The 27541-nt window shown below is 41.6% G+C and overlaps 1 protein-coding gene across 2 annotated transcripts in view; it reads left to right on the top strand.

Annotated features, from left to right (window-relative positions):
* The window catches only part of LOC122930855 (circadian locomoter output cycles protein kaput-like), a 46801-nt gene extending 21722 nt beyond the window's left edge, over window positions 1-25079 (top strand). For both annotated transcript variants that reach the window (XM_044284517.1, XM_044284516.1), the window contains 7 exons: window positions 3896-4050; window positions 8667-8783; window positions 10269-10530; window positions 12597-12646; window positions 17752-17868; window positions 21266-21382; window positions 22896-25079. In XM_044284517.1, the coding sequence (XP_044140452.1) occupies window positions 3896-4050; window positions 8667-8783; window positions 10269-10530; window positions 12597-12646; window positions 17752-17868; window positions 21266-21382; window positions 22896-23444 (1367 nt within the window). In that variant the 3' untranslated portion in view covers window positions 23445-25079. The remainder of the gene's footprint in view (window positions 1-3895; window positions 4051-8666; window positions 8784-10268; window positions 10531-12596; window positions 12647-17751; window positions 17869-21265; window positions 21383-22895) is intronic.
* The last annotated feature ends 2462 nt before the right edge of the window (window positions 25080-27541 follow it).

Here is a 27541-nt window from a genome sequence, read left to right as displayed (position 1 = left end):
AAACTTTGTTAACCCTTTAGGTGTTGCACAAGATTTAATGGAAAATAGAGATACAATTTCAAAATTTCACTTTTTTGGCAGATTTTCCATTTTAATATCTTTTTTCAAGTAACAAAGCAAGGGTTAACAGCCAAACAAAACTCATTATTTATGGTCCTGATTCTGTAGTTTACAGAAACACCCCATATGTGGTCGTAAACAGCTGTACGGGCACACGGTAGGGCGCAGAAGGAAAGGAATGCCATACGGTTTTTGGAAGGCAGATTTTGCTGGACTGTTTTTTTTGACACCATGTCCCATTTGAAGCCCCCCTGATGCACCCCTAGAGTAGAAACTCAAAAAAGTGACCCTATTTTAGAAACTACGGGATAAGGTGGCAGTTTTGTTGGTACTAGTTTAGGGTACATATGATTTTTGGTTGCTCTATATTACACTTTTTGTGCGGCAAGGTAACAAGAAATTGCTTTTTTGGCACCGTTTTTTTTTGTTATTTACAACATTCATCTGACAGGTTAGATCATGTGGTAATTTTATAGAGCAGGTTGTCACGGACGCGGCGATACCAAATATGTATACTTTTATTTTTATTTAAGTTTTACACAATGATTTCATTTTTAAAACAAAAAAAGTTTTAGTGTCTCCATAGTCTAAGAGCCATAGTTTTTTCAGTTTTTGGGCGATTATCTTATGTAGGGTCTCATTTTTTGCGGGATGAGATGGCTGTTTTATTGCACTTTTTGTGACGTAAGATGACAAAAAATTGCTTTTTTTAAACCGTTTTTATTTTTATTTTTTTACGGTGGTCACCTGAGGGGTTAACTCATGTGATATTTTTATAGAGCCGGTCGATACGGACATGGCGATACCTAATATGCATACTTTTTTTATTTATGTAAGTTATAGGGTTCTGTACTGTATTTTACTTACACTGAACAGATCTATGCTTTTAGCATAGATCTGTTCAGCACCATGGACAGCAGGACGCCTAAGAAGGCGTCCTGTTGCCATGGGGACCTTCCCCCGCTGCAAAGTTGTGGCCACAACTTCGCAGACAGGGAAGGGTAAGGACTGGTGCTTCGGGGGGCTGTCTGGGGGCTCTCTCCCCCTCCCATCGGGGGGCTGCAAAGGCACAGCAGCCCCCCCGATGGGAGAGGGAGGGAGCCGCATCTTACTGTTAACTCTTTCCATACAGCGGTCCGTACGGACCGCTGTATGGAAAGGGTTAAACGGCTGACATCCATTCACAGATGTCAGCCGTTTATACCAGGGTGTCAGCAATGTGCTGACACCCTGGTATACCCACTAGAAGCCAACAATTATTCGGCGCCCACACCGCCCACACCGCCCACACCGCCCACAACACCCCACCTGCACCTCCCACCAGGCTAAAATCATGCAGGGGTGCAGGGAGGGTGATAACTATATATTTGTGCCACACTAAAGTTTCTGATCGCCGCGGTCAGGGACCGCGGCGATCAGAAACAGCAGAAATCGCAACAAACCGCAGGTCTGAATTGACCTGCGGTTCGCTGCGATCGCCGATACGGGGAGGTCATATGACCCCCCCAGGCGTTGTGACAGGATGCCGGCTGAATGATTTCAGCCAGCATCCTGTGCGGATTAACCCCTGGGGCGCCACAATCTCAATTTAAACTCATGACGTACCGGTACGTCATGGGTCCTTAAGGACTCGGGATCCATGCCGTACCGGTACGTCATGGGTCCCTAAGGGGTTAAATACACTGGGTGTCCCCAAGCACAGACTCCATATATGGACATAGCTATATATGGAGTCAGAGCAGGGACTCCTAAGCCGAACTAGTCCCGACACCCTCCCCTCTTCAGAGCAGGGGGTGCCTGGTTTAATGCTCGGGTTCTCCCATTGACTTACATTGTGTTATGTACTACAGAGCCCCCGAGCACCAGAGTACTCAAGCACTTTGGTGCTCGACCAACACTAATGATAGTATGACCATCTGAAGGTCTTTCTGCAGATCCTGCAGAACACTGCAAGAAGTTTTCATTGCCATGAGCAGCAGTAACCACAATAAAACCACAATTTGCTTCAAATCTTGGGGCAGTGCTTAAAGGAGTTATCTCACTTCAGCAAATGGCATTTAGTATTAACTTTGTCTAAATTATAATGTAGTGTGAGTGTCCATGTTGCCTCCTTTGCTGGCTGGATTCATTTTTACTTCACTTTATACACTGCTTATTTCAAGGAGGGAAAACAGCAGCGGTGTGTGTAACCGCCAGGTGCCTACCTATTCACATCCAATCCTGCCCAGTCCCATTAGTACCCTCGCACAGTAATTATTCCTCCTTGCTGTCCTCACACATTACTTATATCCCCTTTGTGTCCCCCACACAGTAGTGCTTTCCCCTTACTGCCTCCACACTGTAGAATCCTCCCTTAGTGCCCCCTTTATAGTAAAATGACCCCTGCACAGTACTTATGGCTCCATTAGTGTCCTGTTCACAGTATAATGCCCCCTTAGTTACCCCACACAGTAATTATGCCCTCCTTACAGTAGTGTTGTCTGCCTACAATAATGTTATCCCTTTAGTTCACCCCTTAAAGTAGTGAAGCTCCTTAGTGCTAATAAAAGAAATAGAAAATTAATACTCATCGAGCCTCGTTAGCCCGATGAACGCAGCATAGCATGCTCTTTCCAGCAGTAGGTGCAATGCAGTCATGTCATTGCACCTGCTGATCTGAGCAGCAGAGCGCTTAGGCCGTTTCCCCATCTGGGAATGATTCTATGGCCTGTGTGCTCCCCACAGCTCAGCAAACATGATGACATCACCTCATTGCACCTGCTGCAAGGCAGAGCAACGGCTGGTGAATGATGAAGCAGGGAGCTGATGGATCCTTACCTCACCACTGCATTCAACTGTATCTGCATCCTCAGGACACAGACACAGTAGAAATCAAGACAAACCTTAGCCATCAAGGGACTGAAAATCGGGAGTGTCCCTCCAGATACTAGGGAGGTATGCAGTCAGTGCGCTATAAAAATGTAGCAGCACAGCTACAATTATAAATCAGCCACCCCTTCAGGCAAATGGGCACAGAATGGGCAGTTTGATATCTCGAACAGTTGTGGTACTCTACCGACCCTCCTTCTAGTATATTTGATATAAAGCAAAGCATATTCTGTATAAACTCCTTTGACATATTCCAGACCTGTAATGTGGGCCCTAAATACGTGTTTCCAAGCTTTCACCTTATGTATCCAGGATTTTTATGACATTAACAATGTGAAAAAAGGTCTGGATTCCAGGCTTTACATCTTAATTATCATTTCTTGGGATACATAAAACTTTATAATATACCTTATTGAAGTAAAAGTGGCATTTCCCTCAACTTCTACTTGCCTTTAGTCATGGTTACTATTCCTGTAGCCTCTCTGTAGACATCTGTACAGTTATTTAAAGTCCTCTTCAGTGACAGAGTTATTGAAGATGCAGAGGAGAGGGAGGTGAAGAAGGGGGCATGGTGCTGCAGTCTCTCGGATTCCACCTCTGTTTAAAACTTGTGCTGTGGGGAAGAGTTAGGGAAATGAGCAGCGGAAAGGTGGGTCAGAGCCTGCAGCACAGCCCCCCAAACTCCACATCAGGGAAATCTGATGTATTGAGAAAAAAAATGAACATTTATCAACAAGATTCAGAAGGAAGGAAAATTCCCACCATTTTCTGGTCACACACAAGACGTAGTACATCTAGAACTGCCAATGATAGGCTGTAATGATAATCCACAAATGTTGGCAGACAGTCACATAATATATATTTTAAATTAAATGTTTTACTTCACGTAATGAGATGTACGTACAATCTAGAATATTATTTTTTTATGTTTGCGTATCCTTGATCATTACTTTTCTTTTCCTCATAGACATAATTTCAACATGCAGCAAATTCATCAAAGAGGGTATACAGGAATATGCTGAAAAAGAGAACATTTCATCCATTCCTGCAGACCGCTGGAGTCTTCTAACCCTACATGTGGTAATGTACTGCTTGGAGAAGACTGCTGCTCAATTGCTCAAGGTTAGTAAGCTCAGAGCCTAGTTTTCTAAATATACAGGATCAGAAACCTTACATTCAATGCTTTCAAACTTTAAAAAAAGGGGAGTGTGCCTTTACGGTCACTTGCAGTGCAATTTATTGAAATAAAAAGGAAACAAAAATGTAAGCCATTTATGATAGGTAGAACCCTGATCAAGGAAAGAGACATCACATTTCCGTAGCTGTGCTATGGTGTATTAATGCGTTGTGCTGAAGAAGGCTGCAGTCTATTTACAAACTGGTGTACGGTTTGGCAATATGTCAGTATTTAATGAATTTGAGGGGGGCTATCTCTCCTTGGCGAGAGAGCACCTTAATCGGCGTAAGACTACTTATAGGCCATACATGCTTCTCTGAAATTCTGGGAAGAAAGGGATGCAAATGAGTTCTTAACAAGCTCTGCCTCTAATGTCACTAGATGTAAGACATCTATCCTATAAGTCAATTTTCTACCCTTAAAATAGACCTTGAGACACAACTTGTATATTAACCCTTTCATGACTTGGCCCAGAAAAGGCCTGAATGTGATTTTGTGAACGTGGTGGCTTTTTTATTTGTTTGACTACCAAAATAATTTTAGCGATTTTTATTTTATTTTATTTTTTTACTTGACACATAGAAATTTTTATTAGATCTCCCCTCCCTTCTTTTAGGTTTAATTTGGAGGAAACGTAGATCCACTTAAAAGCTTTCACCAAAGCACTTTAATTACTTACAAGATTGCTGTATTAATTTGTGCATAAAAGTATTACACAATGCCCGACCCGGGTTTCGCTCAGCTTCATCTGGGGCGTCCTGAATAAAGAGCTTTGGTTAAAGCTTTTAAGCGGACCCAGGAGAGACACTGGAAAATTGTGCTTCTGGAGATTGGAATTTTATCTGTCTACCTCCTAGTTTTGTGTCTGTTTTATTAGCTGGATTCTGCTGCAAATTGGTGATGCCTGCCAAGGAACAATCAAGTAACTTTATTTTGTACTGGCTTAACTAGGTTAGAGGCCAATTCAGGATTTGGTGGGTACCATTTCTCCTTGGTTAGAGAACATGTTAGTTGGCATGAGGAGACTTATAGACCATTTAGGCTTGAACATTGACTTAGCTGCCTTACATATGGTGGTATTAGAGGCAGAGCTTGTTAAGAGCTCATCTGCATCCCTTTCTTTTCAGAATTCCAGAGGAGCATGTATGGCCTATAAGTCTGCTCATCTCGCAAGGACATAGTACCCCCCAAATGTTAATGAATAAATGCCATTGTACTCCAACTCTGTATGTATTCTTCATTCCTGCCCTGCTTCAGGGCATGCAAACAAACAGTTTGGGTATCTCTCTGTAAGGCCTCATGCACACGACCGCTCAATTTTCTGCGGTCCGCAAACCGAGGATCCACAAAAAACAGAAGCTGCCCGTGTGCCTTCTGCAATTCCGGCCCATTGTAGAAATGCCTATTCTTGTCTGCAAAACAGACAAGAATAGGAAATGCTATTTTTTTTGGGGGGCCACGTAACGGAGCAACGGATGCGGACAGCACACGGAGTGCTGTCCGCATTTTTTGCCGCCCCATTGAAGTAAATGCGGACCACAACAATGGTCATGTGCATGAGACCTAAGGCTGTGTAAGGTTATGTGTAGATCTCAGACTGCGCCAATTAACACTTTTTTTTTATTATTATGGGGGTCATTCAATTTCTAGTGGGCTATCCATGTAATGCAAAGACAGACCGAGTTAGTTAGACAGATGAGCTTCCATGCTTCTAAATCTGGTTTCTAATTTAAAGGCCACTTTCTGGAGACATCTACTAGTATTTTCAGCTACTCATTGTATGTATATCACTTCTTATTCATTTTAGGAGCACAGGACGGTCTGATTGATACACAGAGGCTGAAAGTGACAAGAAATTAAAGGGATTGTCCTGCCATATGTATTGATGACCTATTGTCAGGATAGGTCATCGATATCTGATCGGCGGGGGTCCGACACCTGGCACCCCCCCTGATAAGTTGTTTGAAGAAAAGGCGACGCTCCATGCGAGCACCACTTCCTGTTCATTACACCGCAAGTCATCTCGGAAGTGCAGTGTAATGACGAGTTCTCGTTACATTAACCTGAATTGAGAAAGTACAAACCGAATTCCAAAAAAGTTGGGACACTAAACAAAAACTGAATGCAATGATGTGGAGATGGCAAATGTCAGTATTTTATTTGTAATAGAAGGTAGATGACAGATCAAACATTTAATCCGAGTAAATGTATCATTTTAAAGGAAAAATACGTTGATTCAAATTTTCACGGTGTCAACAAATCCCCAAAAAGTTGGGACAAGTAGCAATAAGAGGCTGGAAAAAGTAAATTTGAGCATAACGAAGAGCTGGAAGACCAATTAGCACTAATTAGGTCAATTGGCAACATGATTGGGTATAAAAAGAGCTTCTCAGAGTGGCAGTGTCTCTCAGAAGCCAAGATGGGTAGAGGATCACCAATTCCCACAATGTTGCGGAGAAAGATAGTGGAGCAATATCAGAAAGGTGTTACCCAGCGAAAAATTGCAAAGACTTTGCATCTATCATCATCAACTGTGCATAACATCATCCGAAGATTCAGAGAATCTGGAACAATCTCTGTGCGTAAGGGTCAAGGCCGTAAAACCAAACTGGATGCCCGTGATCTCCGGGCCCTTAAACGACACTGCACCACAAACAGGAATGCTACTGTACAGGAAATCACAGAATGGGCTCAGGAATACTTCCAGAAACCATTGTCAGTGAACACAATCCACCGTGCCATCCGCCGTTGCCAGCTGAAACTCTACAGTGCAAAGAAGAAGCCATTTCTAAGCAAGATCCACAAGCTCAGGCGTTTTCACTGGGCCAGGGATCATTTAAAATGGAATGTGGCAAAATGGAAGACTGTTCTGTGGTCAGACGAGTCACAATTCGAAGTTCTTTTTTGGATATCTGGGACGCCATGTCATCCGGACCAAAGAGGACAAGGACAACCCAAGTTGTTATCAACGCTCAGTTCAGAAGCCTGCATCTCTGATGGTATGGGGTTGCATGAGTGCGTGTGGCATGGACAGCTTGCATGTCTGGAAAGGCACCATCAATGCAGAAAAATATATTCAGGTTCGAGAACAACATATGCTCCCATCCAGACGTCATCTCTTTCAGGGAAGACCCTGCATTTTTCAACAAGATAATGCCAGACCATATTCTGCATCAATCACAACATAATGGCTGCGTAGGAGAAGGATCCGGGTACTGAAATGGCCAGTCTGCAGTCCAGATCTTTCACCTACAAAGAAGGCCCAAGACGATGGAACAGTTAGAGGCCTGTATTAGACAAGAATGGGAGAGCATTCCTATTTCTAAACTTGAGAAACTGGTCTCCTCGGTCCCCAGACGTCTGTTGAGTGTTGTAAGAAGAAGGGGAGATGCCACACAGTGGTGAAAATTGCCTTGTCCCAACTTTTTGGGGATTTGTTGACACCATGAAATTCTGATTCAACATATTTTTCCCTTAAAATGGTACATTTTCTCAGTTTAAACTTTTGTTCCGTGATTTATGCTCTATTCTGAATAAAATATTAGAAGTTGGCACCTCAGCATCATTGCATTCAGTTTTTATTCACTATTTGTATAGTGTCCCAACTTTTTTGGAATCCGGTTTGTACTTGTTGTGAGAGTAATGTGGTCAATGCTAACATTATATTCCTATAGTACATACTGTATAATATGAGTGATTTATAATACATATGACCATATAGATAAACCTTCATCTTTAATATGTGTATCCTCTGTGAACTTTATCATCTATTCCACTGTTCATAACAACTTGGTCTAGAACATATTATGAAGGCCATCTGTAATTGTTCTGTGACATGAATATATGTAAGGAAAAGGGAGTATTTCACTCAATTCAGAAAACAATGAAGAAGGTTACAAATAATGCAGTGTGAACAGATATGTATCAATGTTCTCAGGGATTCTAAGAAAAGTTTGTTGCTTTTCCACAATTAATGGATCCAGATGGTCAGGTCCAGTATTAGACAACTGTTTTCAAACCACAAGATATTGGCAATATGCTATCACGTGTAATTATGTAATGTGTCACGTTTGAATTTAAATATTGTAACCGCCTGGGAACTCCCAGCTACTCCAATTATCATAAAGGTATAATAATAAAGATATTTGGGGTGGTCTCTCAGATCTCCTTAGATACAGCGAACATTGCCTGTGTCTTTGTTATCGGCCGATTTAATTACTTTTTACCTGAATATTGAACTACTCTGACATTGTATCTACATAACGCCGCACGCTCCACAGGAGACACCGTATAGTGCAATGAAACATCTGATTGGCAGGGGTGTCAGGTGTCAAACCCCTCCCACCCCCGATCAGATATTGATGACCTATGCTGACAATAGGTCAATAATATATATGGCAGGACAACCCCTTTAAGATTGATATTAATATTGAAGAATTGAATTGATCAGTCGGTTACAATATTGACTAGTAGTAATACACTACATACATTTACACATGCTTTATATTGTTTTTAGTTGCTTTTAGATACATATTGTAAATCAGTGTATTTGATATTGCAGAATCCAGAATCTATCATTAGGGAAGATAAAACGCAGACGATCGTGGAAGAAGAAAGACATGTAGAAGTAGAGACATATATAGAACATATTCTTCAGTCATCAGCTGATCCCTCCAAGGTTCTGTATGTTTTCCTGAACTTGCCGCATGTATTTTTTTATTTCTGTAGGATTACCATGTAATGATATCTAATTAACCAGACACTACTTACTTTACTGTGCGTTGATACTTTGTGGCCCTGTATCCAATAAGACTTTTGACCAGCTGCAGAAAACTCAGAATTGCAGCCATTGTCACTTAAAATCAAGCACACAGCCATACAATATTCATAGACAAAAATTGGTAGCAGTATGTTTCCTAATGAAGAGCTCATTGTTTAAATATGAGAATATGAGAGGTCTGTTCATGAAGTTTCCAATCTGATCTGTTAGTTCTGTAAGTTATTATTCCATGAAGGCATCTAGGAATAACTATAAATCAGCCATGAAAACTCACAGATCGGGTGCTGAAGTGAGTGGCTCGTAACAATTGCCTATCTTCTGTTGTACCACTACAGAGTTAAAAACTACCCATGAAAGTGTCAACAGCACAAGAAATGTGTGCTTTGGATCTTCATGAATTGGGTTTCCGGCTTTAGTGTCGCCATTTCGATGGAGCTGATCATGTGCCGCCTACCCATATGATCGCTGCACCCAATCATTGGTGTTCATGGTGCCATTTGTAAATATATACAGACACAACACCTAAAAACACAGCATCAACCAACCAAAATAAATATAGAATAGAATCTTTATTAAATTCATCATAATAAGAAACACGTAATATGATAGAGGGAATAGTCCAATGAAAATAATAGAAAACTGTGGTAAGTATGATGGTATAAATAAGTCAAAGATAGCAAATATATACCGTCATAATGCTTGCAATTCACATGCAGTGGTCAACACAGGACAAGCAAATAAGAAATAGGTCATTAGTAAGTATCAACGTGGACAAATCCCGTTGACCGAAGCATACAGTAGGATAAACAAGTTACATCAAAATCACAAGAACCATGCTGATAATACTGACCACAAGCCAGGTCCTGCCAACGTGTTTCGCCAATGGCTTCTTCAGAGAGGGAAGATACATACAGTAGAAGAGTTCTAAGGTCATTTAGTGGCTGCAGCAATCATGTGGGTAGACAGCATGGAATCAGTTGCATGGAAGTACTACTGGCTGTCAGGAACCATAGGAGTGGACAGAGTTTAGCACCAGGGGCTGGCCCCACCCTGTCCCTACACATTTACAATGGTTTATTGCCAAAAAAACTGGTCTAGATTATAAATGAAGTCTGTGCCGGCTCCTAGATGAGTAGATTTCAGTTTCTATGGCACAGGCAGCAGATGTGACAAATGTATGAAGAGACATGTTCCTCTCTATAAATAAATCAAATTACCAAACTCGCTGTATCAGATTAACCCATATGTGGCCAATTTTATGCTTTTGGGTAAAAACTCTCCTAGCATTTTTCAAGGCTGTGCGTAATAGAAAAACGAATGACAGCCCAATGGATGTCCTTGCACTGTGTCGACTCATAGCTTCTACCATTTTTTGCGCTTTAGATTAACGTTGATGTGAATCCATTGATAAAGTTGATGACTGAGCATCACAAGCAACAGCAAGAGTCCCAAGAAAAAGCAAACAGGACCCTGCAAGACCAACTAAGTCATCAACACAGACAACAGGAGCAAAGGCAACAGCAGCAAAACAACGTTTTCAAACAGTTCCTCCAGCAACAACAAGACTTTCAGTCCAGGCTGATGGCAGATTTCATAAAGCATATAGAGATGCAAGCTACACTTTTCTGTCAGGCGCTGGCTAATGGTAAGTCTTTTTGTGTCTTAGTGATATTTAAAGTGGTTATAATAGCTTCTGCCCACAGCCCTAAACAGGGGGCATATTATCCTACCTAATGTATCTTGTAAACACTGATCCACATTTTCCAATGTGAGTACACCTACTGTAGATGTTGTCATAAATAGCACCAAAATCTACAATTTGGCACATCCAGTTCCAAAAAATCTACTGTGCTTAGCTCGCCAGCCGGATGTGGTTTAACGAAAAAGGGACATGGCTTAGTGGGAAAGACGTATGGCCTAAGATGCAACACTATGGATAGACCCCTATCAGCAGCGCATATCCATCAAAGCTGCCTGTTTTCCCTTACCCTCGTTACCACATTCATTCATGTCCCCATGAACCTATACACACTGCTCCAAAGACAACGGACAGCATATTCTAATTATTCAGCTGCATCCAGCCATATGACCATCTGTGGTGTTCAATACTTACCAACATTCTTGTTGACAAATTTGAGACATTTAAGCTCTACCGCAGGAATGGTAAATTCATCCAGGAACACCCACTTCTGGATGGCGCTTACATAAGCGCCATCCATTTTAGTCAAATTTGCCATAATTGTCTCAGAAAATTAGGCATACTCACTGAAAATGTAGGACTCTTGGCAAGTAGGGTGTATATATGTTTTTAGCCCTACTTTCTATGTGTGAATGCGCATGCTTTAATCTATTCATGCTTTGTATTATGTCTGGTATGTATTCCCAAAAAGCTGTCTGAGAGAGATTTCAAGCTAGATTGCATCAGCCACTTTAGTTTAGCTTACCTGCCACTTAGGGCAGATGCTAGTTCTAGTGTTGGGCAAGCATGCTCGGCCAAACACCATTTTGACTCGATGCTCAAGTCTCCTCCCCACACGTTTGGGGAAGTACTGGAACTAACGTGTGGGGAAGTACTGGCACTCACTGTAATGCTGTAGCCATGTTGGTTACTGGCATTCCAGTGATTGGCTGGCTGGAACGCATCATCGGGTGCTATATAGCACCCGATGACACGTGGTTCGGCTCAGTCTTAGTCAGGGAGAGCTGGAGAGCAGAAGGGACAGATATTATAGGCACAGGAACAGGTTTTTTTGTTGTTTCTTTGTAGGCAGGGTTTAGTCTTGAAAGGTGTTAGAGACCCAAAAGTCTTTTAAGACTATTGTTTTATCAAGTTGCAATATATATAATTAGCGCAAACTGCGCTAAATTGCGTGCAATTGTTTGGCTGCTGCTGACAGTGACACAACCTCTGCTACATCTGTTGTGATACATTTGTGCATCCTAAATATCTGTGACATTCAGCGCAATAGTTTGGCCGCTGCTGACAGCGACATTACCAGTGTTACATCTCCTGTATAGCGTTTGCACATCCTAAATCTGTGACATTCAGGTCACTCGGTGACCCTCAAGGACTTGGAAGATAGAACACCCAGGACAGGAGCAAGGCTCCAGCACCAACAGAGGCTGGAGGACAACTGACTCCATCCTGAAAGCCACAGGCAATATAAACCCCTATAAACCTGACCACACCCAGCCAGGTAGTTAATCCCACCAGTACCAGACAGGAAAAGAATCAGGAGAAAGGCAGGAAGGTAAAAACATGCTGCAACAACAACACGTTACCCCTGGCAACCAGCATGCACGGCACACGTGTCACAGCGAGCAACAACAGTACCGAGACACAGCCGTGACAAATGCTGTATCACTTCAAGTCTGTCAGCTTGGCAAAATGTCTTTGAGTGCATTATAGCGACATGTCTAGCTGTCAACAATTCTCTCACCAAGATGTACACTACCCAAAATTAGCTTCTGAGAGACCTTTTGTAGGGCAGTGGGGGAAGCACTTTTACGCCCTCTTGTGGCAAGGCCCAGTGTCTAATCAGACCACACCTTTAATAATTTACATATCTGCCTGAGAAATAACTGCATGCCGAGTTTTGCAGCAATCTGACATTTCTATCTGCGTTATTTTTTGTCGATGAGTGTACTGTATATGGTAAGACTGAAAATCTGTTACAAAAAATATTAATATTACTTTTTTTTCTGTTACAGGCAAAACTGAGCAGCCTGTTCAAGATGATCATGTAAATATGAATAGAGAGGTAAGATGTATTACTTATAAATAATATAGTGTTAAAATCTAACACTAATGAGATCAGTATGTTCTGCCGCTGAATTCAGTGTCACACAAACCACAATAATATATCCGCATTGTAAATCCATTCTCTCTTACAGTAGGTCTCTCATGCGTTTACTGGTCATATACTCATCAGTGGTGCCATAACATATGGTTATATGGGTGCCCCTTAAACATTTAAGATGCTAAGGAGTAATCCTACTGCAACAATATACACTGTCAAGTTAACGCAGGGTACAAAGTAAAAAGCCCTTCTGAATGACACCTCCTCCTGCAATATTTATATAAAACAATTTAAATTTTTTTATTTATTTTTTTCATGTTGGCAGTACTATGCCATTGAAAATTTAAGCGGTTTTCCTCTGGATAGGTCACCAGTATCTGATTGGTAGTATCTAATCCGATCAGCTGGTTGAGAAGGCACTGGCATTCACAGTAGCGCCGCGCCGTTCACTAGCTTTTTCTAGGCCATGTGATGTCACGTTCATCCGTCACATGGCCTAGACACAGTGTCACGTTAAACCTAATCCTAGCCCTGACTGCTATCCATATGAACAGACCTTGGGGGTAGGAATGTTCATACACTGGAACCTATGACCCTGGAAACCCTGAATTGCCCTGGAATAGTGTCAGGGCTTGAGACAACCTGTTCCTTCCAATATGAAAGAACAAGCATCTCCCTGAGGCCTAGTAACAAAATACAGAGGGGAAACAACAAAATATAAAAGGAAAGTAACACTTAACTTCTGAAGTAAATGGACAAGCAGGAACTCAGAAGAGGACCACACACCAGCACTTCCAATACCAAACTGAAGCTATCAACCGCATAGCATGATGAGTGAAGCCAGATTAAATAGAGGAGTTGGAATGACCACTAAGCTACACCTGAGAAAAGAGGTGTGGGCTTTACCAGCAACAACACTGAAACAAGTGAAACCAAAAAGAGGCTGTCAGATCACATAACATGCAGCCAGTCTCTTAGATCTTCTGACACCCATCATGGGATAGGCATGGGATAGGCATAGGGCCAATCCTTCATATAAGATAGGGCCAGGGTCTATTTATAGTATTCAGTATATTGGGCAGACTAGATGGGCCAAATGGTTCTTATCTGCCGACATATTCTATGTTTCTATGTTTCTGTCACACTTAGAGACCGTGACACGCAGCTCAGCCCCATTGAAGTGAAATGGGACTGGGCTGTGATACCAAGCACAGCCGCTATGTACTTTAGAGCACTGTGTTACTGCTTGGAAAGCAGAGAGAAGGCTGTGGTGCTACTGTGAGCACTGCTGCCTTCTCAAACAACTGATCAGCGAGGGTCCCGGGTGTCAGACTCCTACCGATCAGATACTGATGAGTCATAAGTATTAAACACTCCCTTAAATACAAATTATTGTATTATCAGTTTACTGCTGCTGTGAGGGAAAAAATATGATCTGCCAGTATAATAGTAGATGTAGAATTTAGGATAACAAAATGACAGCTTTATTGTTCTCTGGATAGTCCTAGATAAAGATGTCCACAGAAAATTGGACTTATCAGTTTAATCTGTGATGCTCTAATTGACTCATTTATGCCCTTTCCCTCTCTAGTCTCATTGAAAAGTCTGACTGTGAAAGTGAAGTGAATGTGTTTACCATACTAAAAGTCCAAACAAAGGAGGATAAGACCCAGTATGACTAACCCTATTAAACAATGCATCTGGTAGGGTTGTTAATGCTGAGTAAAATGATAATATTTCTTTTTTCTATAGGGTTAATAGTTGCTGAGATATAGTAATGTTTATATGTATGTATATTACCTATTGGAAGCATTCTACTATAGAGTGAAGAAGCGCACTCCTTTTACACCATTGTCAGCTGATTCCACTTAGATCTCTAGTGACAGGGTGGTGAGGGTGGCAACAGCATTAGGAGTCAACACAGTGGCCCAGCCACAGAGTGGTGAGGGTGGCAATCGCATGAGGAATTGCACATGAGAAGTCAACACAGTGGCCCAGTCACAGAGTGGCTGACGTCCTCTAGGTGACTTGATAAAAAGTTCCCACACCACCGAGTAAGGCATTTACCACCCACCACATCTGTGCTGACTGCCTGCTATCCGCTGTCTCTGTGAAACCACGCACAACTACTTATTTTCGGACAGGTAAGCTCATTTGGCAATGGATCTCACACTGCTGCCACCCTCCTGACTCACGACCACAGCTACCACCCGCTGGCTAAGCCACTGCCTCACGAACAAGCTGCCCCCCTTTTCTCCTGATGATGATGAAGCCCCCTCTTCACCCGGCTCCCACGTGCGATCAGCTACATCACTTGGTTTTGGCTCAAGAATAATTATGGAAATAACTGACCAAATAACTGAAGTGTGAACTCACCCTAAAGTGTGTAGTATCAGACCGCTATTTCACTCCAACTCCTAAATAGTGATGGACGAACATCTGCCGGGACAGGTTCGCAAACACGATCACGCGAACCCAATCAAATGTTCGCAAACCGCAAGTTCGCGGCGGGTCCCATTCATTTTAATGGCAGGCGAACCTGAAAAACCTTCAGCTCATATTTGCAGCCAAGAAATACTTACTAGAAGTGCACAGATAGTCCCACAACATGGACAGTGACATACCATATGTATTATTCTAATTCACGACCTCCATTCATTATATTTTTCAATGCAAAATATCGGCAATATAATTTTCGCATACGTGCATGTGCACACCAGTTATAATTATTTTTTCCAATACCGTTTGTCACTGTGTGTAGCAGAGGGAACGCAGCAAAACCGCAAATTAATGCTGCTGTACCCAAATGCACTATATAGAAAGTATATTATTAGTATATAACACCCCGCTTCTATCAGTTTTTTGGGGGGCGACTGGTATATCACACCAGTTATAATTATTTTTTCTAATTGCGGTTGTCACTTTGTGTAGCTACAGTATCGCTGCAGAACCGCAAACAAATGCTGCACAATACAAATCCACTATAATATGCTTTCTGTGTTAGAAAGTATATTATACGTTTATTACACCCCTCTGTACTGCATGCCTATCAATAGTAAACCTATACCAGTCCTTAAAAGGAGCTAGCGTTTGGTGTCCCTAACAGCCCGTCCCTGCTCCACACAGCAACCTCTCCCTACACTGGCAAAAGACTGAATGTAAAATGGCGGACAGATCGGGTTTATTTATAATGTAGGGGGTGTGTCCATGTGCTGAAATGTCTCAATTGGCTGTCCTGTACCACCTGATGGATGTGTCATGGGTCAAAGTTCTTGACAATGTAAAAGAATATGGCGGGTGCGAATATCGCCATATGTTTATGCAACACGCCAGACCTGCAGGGTATAGCGAAGTGAGGTCACGGTTATGGGCAATCGAGGGTTGCTCACTGTATTGGAGAACCCTGGGCAGGCATGTGGCAGTAAAGGAGAGGTAGACACGGTTCCTCTGGGGCACACTCTGTATGTAGGGACCAGGCCTGATGGTGGATGATGTGCCCTGGATGTTATGGGTATTTTGAGTGCCTGGGGCAAGGTCCCTTTAAGGTTCGTGACGCCAGTGTCTGTGACGGTGGCACACCGGTTGGTAGTTGGAATGAGTGAGGTACACAGGTGGTATAGTGAACCAAACGTTGCTTTACTTAACAGTCCAACTTTATACATACAGATGGTAACACAGTCTTTTAGATCACAGCTTTACAAGCAGGCTTATTCCACAAGATGGCAGGTATTGATTATGCAAGATACTCAGAGGGTAAATCCACAATGCACTCAGAATCAGGTTGTGCCTTTCCTCAGAAATAGCGTACACTGTTCTTTCTAGAACTCCTGTCTGGCTTTCTATCCCAAGGCCCGGATGCCTAAATGGTGGCTTAAATCCTTGGTATATCTATATATCTTCCTCTCGTATTAAATCCTTGCTTTGCTTTTCTAAAGCATCTGCCCATCAGTGTTACTTATCTTTGCTTGTAATATCCTGACTTGTCTGGTGAAGTACTGTGGGTTTCTCCCAGGAGGTTCTGTCCTGCTACTGGGGTATCTCAACTGAGCTAAGCTTAGCCTCAGGAGCTTCAGGCTGACGAGGTAACTCCTCTAGTCCCCTGGAATGAACTCGGTCTCCAAGCAGGCTGTACTTCATCTAGCCCCTTGGTGCAGCTAGAAACCAGGACTGCTCAGCTGCATGTCAGGAGGAGGCCCTCAGCATATCCTGGGCTGGTGCCTTCTCACTTCTGTCTCCACAGACTCCTGACTATGACCTAACCACTCCCTGTCTGGGCCTGGACATTTATACTAGGGGCTCCCTATCTCCCTCTAGTGTCTGGGATGTCTAACTACACCCAACTAGGCCTGCTATTGCATCATACAGGGGAACACTACATTTGCATGTTCGGCGAATCCCGAACGAGCAAAGTTCGCCGCAAACTGCAAGGCCTTCACTACTCCTGAAATACTGATTGACGCATCAAATTAAGTGTAAAATAATTTAGCCATCCTAAAAGTGTGTAGAGAAGTTGTAACACCCCAGAGTGGTGCACCCTACTACTCTCTCTAATGGACTAATATAATGTCATCTTATGCATTTATTCCAGGTCCTCCATAATTTGCATTCCTAATCTTTTTCCTGAAATTTGGATCAAATTTCACTTCGTCAACTTTGGTTCGCTCATCTCTACTATGGAGCTCTATCAATAAGGCCTCATGCATACGAACATGTGCGGGCCATTCCGTACATTGGGGACTGCAATTTGTGGTCCCCAATGCACACGCACCTTCCGTGTGGTTGACGTAGACCTGTTCAACTTGAATGGGCCCGTGATCCGTCCACATTGCAAAAAGATAGAACATGTGCCTCCGTTCCACACTGTTCCGGCCAGTGGACATGTTCGTGAGGCCTAACAGTCATGCCAGTGGCCACCATAATACACTACTTCCCTGTGAGGAACTAGAAGTACTGCAGTTCTAGTCTACAAATCCTTGTCCGTTCCCATGGAGGTTCTGTATGTGCAATAATGCCCCAAAGATACAATGAACACAAAAAGGATTTCTAATTTCTCTTTATAACCACAGGACACATCATGTTACAAGCCATCCAGCCCAGAAACTACATCTCATTCCAATACCGGCCACCATTGTGTGTCTGGACAAGGCTCTGCTGAAAAACCTGGATCATTTTCACATTATGAGGTGAGATTTAGCATTTTGCTACTTACATGTTGTACTATTGCATTTTATTGCAAACCCTTTTTAACTAGTTCTGATGTTTTAAGTGAAATCTGATGGTTTTCTTTATCGTGTGTCTGTGGATTACTACAAACTGATGAACCTTGGCTTCAGTTAGTTCCAGAAGCCATAGCTATAGGTGGTGCAGAGGTAACTGTTACACTTAAAGGCTATGTACACATTCGGGGGCAATTTTTTTTTAAATGTTTGCCTTTTACTCAATGTGGGCTAAAATATATTTTTTTATTGGTCTTTATTAAAACTATTCACCTGTACAGTCACAAAGAGTTAACTGTCCAGCTATATAAAAGGCACTTTCACTTTGTGCTGGTCATCTAATAAACCTTATCTCTAAATAACCAAAAGATCTTAAACATTTAAGTCACATTTTTATCAGTAAGATAAGAACTGAACTCTAATGAATTACTAAGAGGTCAAAAATCTGATATAAGGAGCCATCAGCTGAGTTGTCTGACATGAAACGACAGATTTAGCTGAATATAAATTTGAGGCCTATTATTTAGGCGCTGGGTGACAGGTATACGTTTACAGACAGAATTAGACTTGGAAATGCACAGTAGCGTGTGTGTGAAGTTATTGAGAATGACCCTATCAGCACCTTGAATCTAATATACCCTTTTAGGGATAGATTTAAAGTAGGCCTGATACAGCAGAAACCACTAATTTAGAGAATTGCTAAGTTGGGAATTGTATTTCAACCCAGAACAAAAACGGTGCTTTGACGGACCCAAAATAACTTGACCAGCCTCAGCAATAACCACAGATTTAGATGAATATAAATATGAGACCTATTATTTAGGCGCTGGGTGACAGGTATACGTTTACAGACATAATTAGACTTGGAATTGCACAGTAGCGTGTGTGTGAAGTTATTGAGAATGACCCTATCAGCACCTTGAATCTAATATACCCTTTTAATGAATAGATTTAAAGTAGCCCTGATACAGCAGAAACCACTAATTTAGGAAATTGCTAAGTTGGGAATTGTATTTTAACCCTGAACAAAAATATATCCTTTGCCAGACAGCAGACAGTATTACAATTGGCTGGCCACAGCTGAAACACCAGATTTAGGATACTGCTATTTTGGCAATTGTATTTCACCCCTCAATAAAATAGCAAGCACAGCCAAGCCTCTGATGTAGGATATAGCCAAAAAATAACCACACTATTGATGGTTAAATGCACTTGGTGACAGCTTGCCCCTGATGTAGGATATAGCCAAAAAATAACCACACTATTGATGGTTAAATGCACTTGGTGACAGCTTGCCCCTGATGTAGGATATAGCCAAAAAATAACCACACTATTGATGGTTAAATGCACTTGGTGACAGCTTGCCCCTGATGTAGGATATAGCCAAAAAATAACCACACTATTGATGATTAAATGCACTTGGTGACAGCTTGCCCCTGATGTAGGATATAGCCAAAAAAAACACACTATTGATGGTTAAATGTACTTGGTGGCAGCTTGTGCTGGCGCACCAAAAGACACAAAATGGCCGCCGATCACCCCAGAAAAAAGTGACTGAAAAACGCTCTGGGCAGCCTAAAAACAGTGAGCAATTGAATAGCAGCAGTTCAATGATCCACAGCTGTAGATCGATCACTGACTTAAGTGTTTTGGAGGAGTTAATCACTGCCTAATCTCGCCCTAACGTCGCTGCTGCAACCTCTCCCTACACTGTTCAGAGCAGAGTGACGGGCGGCGCTATGTGACTCCAGCTTAAATAGAGGCTGGGTCACATGCTGCACTGGCCAATCACAGCCATGCCAATAGTAGGCATGGCTGTGATGGCCTCTTGGGGCAAGTAGTATGACGCTTGTTGATTGGCTGCTTTGCAGCCTTTCAAAAAGCGCCAAGAAAGCGACGAACACCGAACCCGGACTTTTACGAAAATGTTCGGGTTCAGGTCCGTGTCACGGACACCCCAAAATTCGGTACAAACCCAAACTATACAGTTCGGGTTCGCTCATCCCTATTCACAATGTAAAAGATTATGGCGGGCGCGAATATCGCCATATGTTCGCATGTTCGGCGAATCGCGAACGAGCAAATTTCACTGCGAACCGCAAGGCCATCACTACTCCTGAACTACTGATTGACGCATCAAATTAAGCATAAAATAATTTAACAATCCTAAAAGTGTGTAGAGAAGTTGTAACACCCCAGAGTGGTGCACCCTACTACTCTCTCTAATGGGATAATATAATGTCATCTTATGCATTTATTCCATGAGGAGCGTGCTTTCTTCACCCCGTGCAGCATGCCAGACTGCACTTTCATTCCAGAAGTAAGGATGGATGGAAGTACTTATATATAAACTAAATACACCCCAAAACTGTTTGTATCAGACTGCAATTTCACACCAGAATCAAGGAGGAATGGAAGTACTTATACTGTATGTAAAATATATACACCCCAAAACTGTTTGTAACAGAACGCAACATCACCCAGAATAAAGAAGGAATGGATGTACTCAGGCTGTACACTCCCCTGTTGGACCCTGCTATCTCACTACAATATGGATAATACCTCCCTATCCTTTTTCTACACTATGAATAATCTTTCTCTGAACAGCTCAATAGTAATTTTTTGTGAATAAAACTGTTTTCTAAACACTGTCCCTAGTGCCTCTAACGTCTCTCCCTGCACTAAGTTCCCTGTAAAATGGAGGAAACTGAGCAGGATGAAACTTTTTTAGGGCTGTGACATCAAAGGGGCTGGCTAGCTGCTGTTTGGCTGGCTGCATGCATGGCATTGTGGGTGATCCCTCGTTCCCAGGCTTCTTACTTCCTCGTTCTAACATTTGCAGCAGCCATTTTATAAAAATGTGATTCCTTACAACGAAGTGCAAAGAAATTAGACTTTGGGACGAATAAAATTTTTCCTGAAATTTGGTTCGAATTTCACTTCGTCAACTTCGGTTCGCTCATCTCTACTATGGAGCTCTGTCAATAAGACCTCATGCATACAAAAGTGTGCAGGCCATTCCGTACATTGGGGACTGCAATTCGTGGTCCCCAATGCACACGCAACTTCCGTGTGGTTGCCGTAGACCCGTTAAACTTGAATGGGCCCGTGATCCGTCCACATTGCAAAAAGATAGAACATGTGCCTCCGTTCCACACTGTTCTGGCTAGTGGACATGTGCATGAGGCCTAACAGTCATGCCAGTGGCCACCATAATACACTACTTACCTGTGAGGAACTAGAAGTACTGCAGTTCTAGTCTACAAATCACTTGTTTAATCCCATAGCGGTTCTGTATGTGCAATAATGCCCCAAAGATACAATGAACACAAAAAGGATTTCTAATTTGTCTTTATAACCACAGGACACATCATGTTACAAGCCATCCAGCCCAGAAACTACATATCATTCCAATACCGGCCACCATTGTGTGTCTGGACAAGGCTCTGCTCAAAAATCTGGATCGTTTTCACATTATGAGGTGAGATTTTGCATTTTGCTACTTACATGTTGTACTATTGCATTTTATTGCAAACCCTTTTTAACTAGTTCTGATGTTTTAAGGGAAATCTGATGGTTTTCTTTATCGTGTGTCTGTGGATTACTACAAACTGATGAACCTTGGCTTCAGTTAGTTCCAGAAGCCATAGCTATAGGTGGTGCAGAGGTAACTGTTACACTTAAAGGCTATGTACACATTCGGTGGCAATTTTTTTAAATGTTTGCCTTTCACTCAATGTGGGCTAAAATATTTTTTTTTTATTGGTCTTTATTAAAACTATTCACCTGTACAGTCACAAAGGGTTAACTGTCCAGCTATATAAAAGGCACTTTCACTTTAACTTTGTGCTGGTCATCTAATAAACCTCATCTCTAAATAACCAAAAGATCTTAAACATTTAAGTCACATTTTTATCAGTAAGATAAGAACTGAACTCTAATAAATTACTAAGAGGTCAAAAATCTGATATAAGGAGCCATCAGCTGAGTTGCCTGACAGGAAACAGGAAAAATATAGAGCATGCTACAAGAGAATCTCAAGGCACGCCCACTGAACTGCAGCAGAATAGACACGCCCACTGAACTGCAGCAGAATGGACACGCCCCTGAAGTGCAGCAGAATGGACACGCCCCCTGAACTGCAGCAGAATGGACACGCCCCCTGAAGTGCAGCAGAAACACAACACCCCCCCCCCCCCCCCTTAGCTATCAGCTTGATATAAAGCTAGCAGAGCAATGAATGAAGAGATATCTGGACCAATCTCTTATTAGGAAGACATTGTCTTGTACTATATGATGTCTAATTTTAATTTTTTACATTAATCATGGGATAACCCCTTAAACGACTGCAAATTTTATCCATTAGGAAACATTAAGGGCTGTGCCACCGTTAAATGTTATTTTAATATAATTCACCATGAAAAACTGTTATTTTTGTAATTTACTTTCTGTTACAAAAATACTGGCGCTACCTGGTTTTTAATCTGTATAGTAATGTGCATGTCCACCTACTGAGGAAGCCACACATGCTCAGTTCTATCCTTCCACTGCCACTAGACATATCTACTGTAAGAAGCTGTGACAGTTATAGGAAAAGAGCTTCAGCAGAAAAGAGGCGCCCCCTGAGCTGCGATAAGGAGAGAACAGCAGCGTAAAGAACATGCCCCCCGAGGAAGGACACACCCTTTGAGCTGCAAGCCTTAAGAGGATGTAGCAGACCAATTGAAGCAATGATTAGGGAGATCTCTGGATCCATGTGAGGTACAGGGCTAGTTATAGCTTGGTTAGAAAAAGAGTCTTATATACAATATGATTTCTGATTTTCTTTCCTTTTCTTTTTCCCATCATTCATGGGATAACCCCTCAAAGGCACATAAAGGTTGCAGTAACTCATGGTTTTGGTCAATGTCGCTGTGCAATATTAAAATGTATTCCCTCACCCAACCATCTTTCTTTTATCATTCTCAATTAATGTAAAAATTCTTTATTCACAGGTAACTAATAGAGGCAAGCAACCTTTTCCGGTATTTGACTGTCATGAACTTGGACAACAGTTTTGCCAGTGGTTCTACAGCCATCTGAATGCTCAGAACCCCTCTCCTGGGCAGGAAAAACCTCATTGGGACCCCAATATCTTATGGAAGGATGTAATATTTTCAATAGTACATGACAATTCCTTCGACAAATACACTGGAGATGAATGTGTGAGCTCAAAACTGCTTGAAATGACACAATACCAAAAACTAACATTTACACCAATACCTGACAGCAAAAGGTTAAGTTGTGTGAATTCTAAGCATGGACTAGTGGTGGTGGCGGTTACTGGAGTCATAACCAATAGTGACAACTGTTCACGGGTTTTCAACCAGATCTTTGGACTTATTAGGTGTCCGTCCACAGGTAACTACAAGATAAAATCAATTTACCTAAGAATAGATAACTGGGATCCTTTAATCTCAGGACACAAATTGCATGTCCCCCCATTACAATATACCACAGAACAACTGCAGGAATACAAAATTGACCATATCGGGAGCATGTAAAAGCAGACATGTATGCCTGTACAAGAAGTATATATATATTTATATAGCATATGTACTGTAAAATAATACTGCCATTCAATTACAAAATAATACCCTGTAAATAATACTAGTTCCTTTTTAAGATTACATTTTAATCAAGATCGGTAAAAAGTTTAAAGCTAACATTACCCAGTGGTCAAGTGTGGTGAAGGGGTTAAAAAGGACATGACACAAGAAATCAATTATAAAATACCTGGTGGTCTGGGAGAGTGAAGGGGTTATTGGTTCATCCTTGTTGGTCTAGGTCAGTAATAGGATTAATTATAAAAATCCTGGTGGTCAAGGGTAATGACAGAGTTAATGGGGTTATCCCACGAAGGGTATTTTTCACCTACCCAAAAGATAAGTGATACATGCCAGATTTTGGGTGTATCCTAAGAATGCTCCTTTCACTACTATGGGTCGGAGTGCTGTCCTTACTTTGAACAGATAATATAGAACAGATATCTTTTATGGGATAGCCCTTTTAATGGTTAAATCCTTGGCAGTCTTGGGATCTGAAGGTAATAATTGGTGTTTCAAGCCCATGAAGGAGTTCATATTTTACCATGTTGGGCCTGTCTCGAGATAATTTATTTATGTTATTCACTTATATAGCGCTGGGGACATTAGCATCAAGCTGTCCCAAATGGGGCTCACAATCTAAGGTCCCTATCAGTATGTCCTTGGAGTGTGGGAGGAAACCGGAGTACCCGGAGGAAATCCACACAAACACGGGGAGAACATACAAACTCCATGCAGATGTTGTCCTTGGTCGGATTCAAACCTAGAACCCCAGCGCTGCAAAGAAACAGTTTGATTAACTAGGAAATGGGGAACCTGGTCAATTTCTCAATTTGGCATCCCCTAAACCTGTGCTGACTAATGCAGCACATGACTGATTAACTATTGAAAAGGAAACCCCCAGTGCTAGCTTTACAATCATCTTCTATACTAATAAAAGCCCTGTGTGCATGCTCAGCCACCCCACACGCAACCATGCCGCCCACACCTCCTCTCTCGACTTTTCTCCAAGTCACCCCCTTGCTCTCAGCCCCCACAGACTCTGCAGTCACATGACCCCGCACTTACCTCTCAGCAGGCAGCTCAGGCTGCACACCAGCAGTCTCCTTAGCACGGCGTCCATGTCTGCGTGTGGCCCCTGTACATCGCGAGTGTGCGCCTCAATGCTCAGCGCTCTCCCGGCCCCGGCTGATGCTTCCCCGCTCAGGAGCCACCATGCTGTGTGTGAAGCCGCCGCGGATACTCTCCTCCCCCTCCTGCTCTGGCAGCGGAATGATCCCTGTCCTGTAACTGAGTACCGCACTGCTCCACCGATGAACCTAAGTCCTTACTGCTTGGGTATTAACCCAGAACCCTCCACTCTGTGCACTGTACCCAGAGCCATCCGTTCGGTCGCGGAATTCCATAGGGACTACCTTCTCTCCTCCCTTCCCCCTTCTCTGCAGTCAGAACTACATTCCCAGGGCCTGTCCTCTGTGATAGTGATGAGCGGCATAGGCAATATTAGTTTTCGTGATATTTTGCAAATTTTTTGCATAATATTCGCAATAAATTCACAAATTCTAGAATTTGTAATCTGCAGTAATTATTTTTGTGAAGTTGCATGTATTGCGCAAAAAATATGCGCATCATTAGTGCCGATTTGCACAATCGCGAAAATAATTATGCGATTGTGCAAATTGGCACTAATGATGCGCATATTTTTGCGCAATACATGCAACTTCACATTTTATCAGGTCTGAGTAGATATTACTGATTGGTGCACTAAGTATTGTTGTGACATCACAGCACTATGTCTGTAGCATGTATGTATGCACAGCAAAGAAACAGTAATCCCTATCACACTACCTAACACCCTGCACTGGAACCTACACTATATCACTATTTAATATATCCAAAAAATGTAAGCCAAAAAAATCTTCAAACAAGCATAAAAAAATAGAACAACCGCCCATATATAATCAACACCATGCAATATGCAATCCACACATGCCTATGGAAAAAACATACATATACCTATTAAAAATTGCCAGTATAAATATAATTTATTGACATAATTAATGATTGACAATTCATACATAAAAACAAGTGCAGGGGAAAGGAAGGTGACATCCACATAGGAGACACAAATGGTGACTCAAGTGCATAGTGCATAAAAATATTAAATACATACAGAACCAAGAGTCTATTTATCCATTATGTGTCTCCTCTGGGATGGAGCCAGCCCCGACGCGCCTTTGTCTGCAGGTGGCGTCATCTCAGAGGGAAACACTTTAAATGCCAAGGCCAAACAATCACAGGCTCCGCTGCGCAATCAAAGCCGTATGTGAAACATCTGAGTATACCGAAAGGGGAAGAGACAGAATGGAAGAGCATTGATATGAAGCAAAACATTGCGCGATGTCAGCGGTGACATTGTAGTCACATGACCGCCCATCAAACACGTGATATCCCCTGGCAAAATGGCGATACTTAGATTGCGAAAATGCCGACAGGGCGAGACGTGGTATATCGCACGCGCGGGCCCAACGCATATTGTCATATCTAGCCAGATTGAATAGCTAGTGATAGCATGATTGAATAAAAAATATATATATATAAATCGTGAAGCACTTGATTATGGAATAAATAAATTAATAAAATCTAATTAATTTAATCTAAGTGACAAATATGTGTATATAGTGCCACATATATGTGGATATGTGGTGTGAAATACAAATGAAGATGGGTGAAAATGAAATAAACAGACTAGTGAATGGATGTAAATAATAAAAATAATAATTAATAATCAAATATGTGTGACTTATATAAAAATAATGACATGTTAAATATGTGATGTGCTAAAAATAAAAAACCTGTGAAGACAAATAAATTAGTGAATAACTGCATAAAAACAACATAGGCAAAAACAAACAGTGTATTGATAAATTAAAAAATAAATAAAAATATTTCATATTTTGTCATACCACAAAAACAATGTCTATATGTATATATATCAAAACGTACATATACATATACACACACCATATTTTTAGAAAGCTTTTACTTTTTATTTTTCTTGCTCATTCCTCCTTCTCTTCCCTTCTCTCTCTCGCCATATTTTTCACTTAATTTTATCCCTATAATTAAGCACAGAAATCCACACTGGATGGCCAAAAAAATGCTAATAAAGAATAAAAAATAATGAAAAATAGAAAAGAAAAATGAATAATAAAAAAAACAATAACTTTTAGTACATAAATATAAGGTGATGAAGAATTATGAAAAAAATTATAAACCAGAATGGTAAAATGTGAACTCCTGTGATACATACCGAGAATAACAATAATAGAAAATTGTTACTTTTCTTCACAAATATTCAAAAGGTGAGGAAAAAGTTAAATAAAAAAGTGAAACTTATAAAAAAATATATAGGAATATACAGTACAGACCAAAAGTTTAGACACAACTTCTCATTTAAAGAGTTTTCTTTATTTTCATGACTATGAAAATTGTAGATTCACACTGAAGGCATCAAAACTATGAATTAACACATGTGGAATTATATACATAACTAAAACGTGTGAAACAACTGAAAATATGTCATATTCTAGGTTCTTCAAAGTAGCCACCTTCTGCTTTGATTACTGCTTTGCACACTCTTGGCATTCTCTTGATGAGCTTCAAGAGGTAGTCATCTGAAATGGTTTTCACTTCACAGGTGTGCCCTGTCAGGTTTAATAAGTGGGATTTCTTGCCTTATAAATGGGGCTAGGACCATCAGTTGCGTTGTGAAGAAGTCATGTGGATACACAGCTGATAGTCCTACTGAATACACTGTTAGAATTTGTATTATGGCAAGAAAAAAGCAGCTAAGTAAAGAAAAACGAGTGGCCATCATTACTTTAAGAAATGATGGTCAGTCAGTCCGAAAAATTGGGAAAACTTTGAAAGTGTCCCCAAGTGCAGTCACAAAAACCATCAAGCGCTACAAAGAAACTGGCTCACATGCGGACCACCCCAGGAAAGGAAAACCAAGAGTCACCTCTGCTGCGGAGGATAAGTTCATCCGAGTC

This window comes from Bufo gargarizans, chromosome 3 (assembly GCF_014858855.1).
Source record: "Bufo gargarizans isolate SCDJY-AF-19 chromosome 3, ASM1485885v1, whole genome shotgun sequence".
Classification (NCBI taxonomy): Eukaryota; Metazoa; Chordata; class Amphibia; order Anura; family Bufonidae; genus Bufo; species Bufo gargarizans.
The sequence above is the reverse complement of the archived record's forward strand: the minus strand, read 5'-3'. Positions and strand labels throughout refer to the sequence as shown.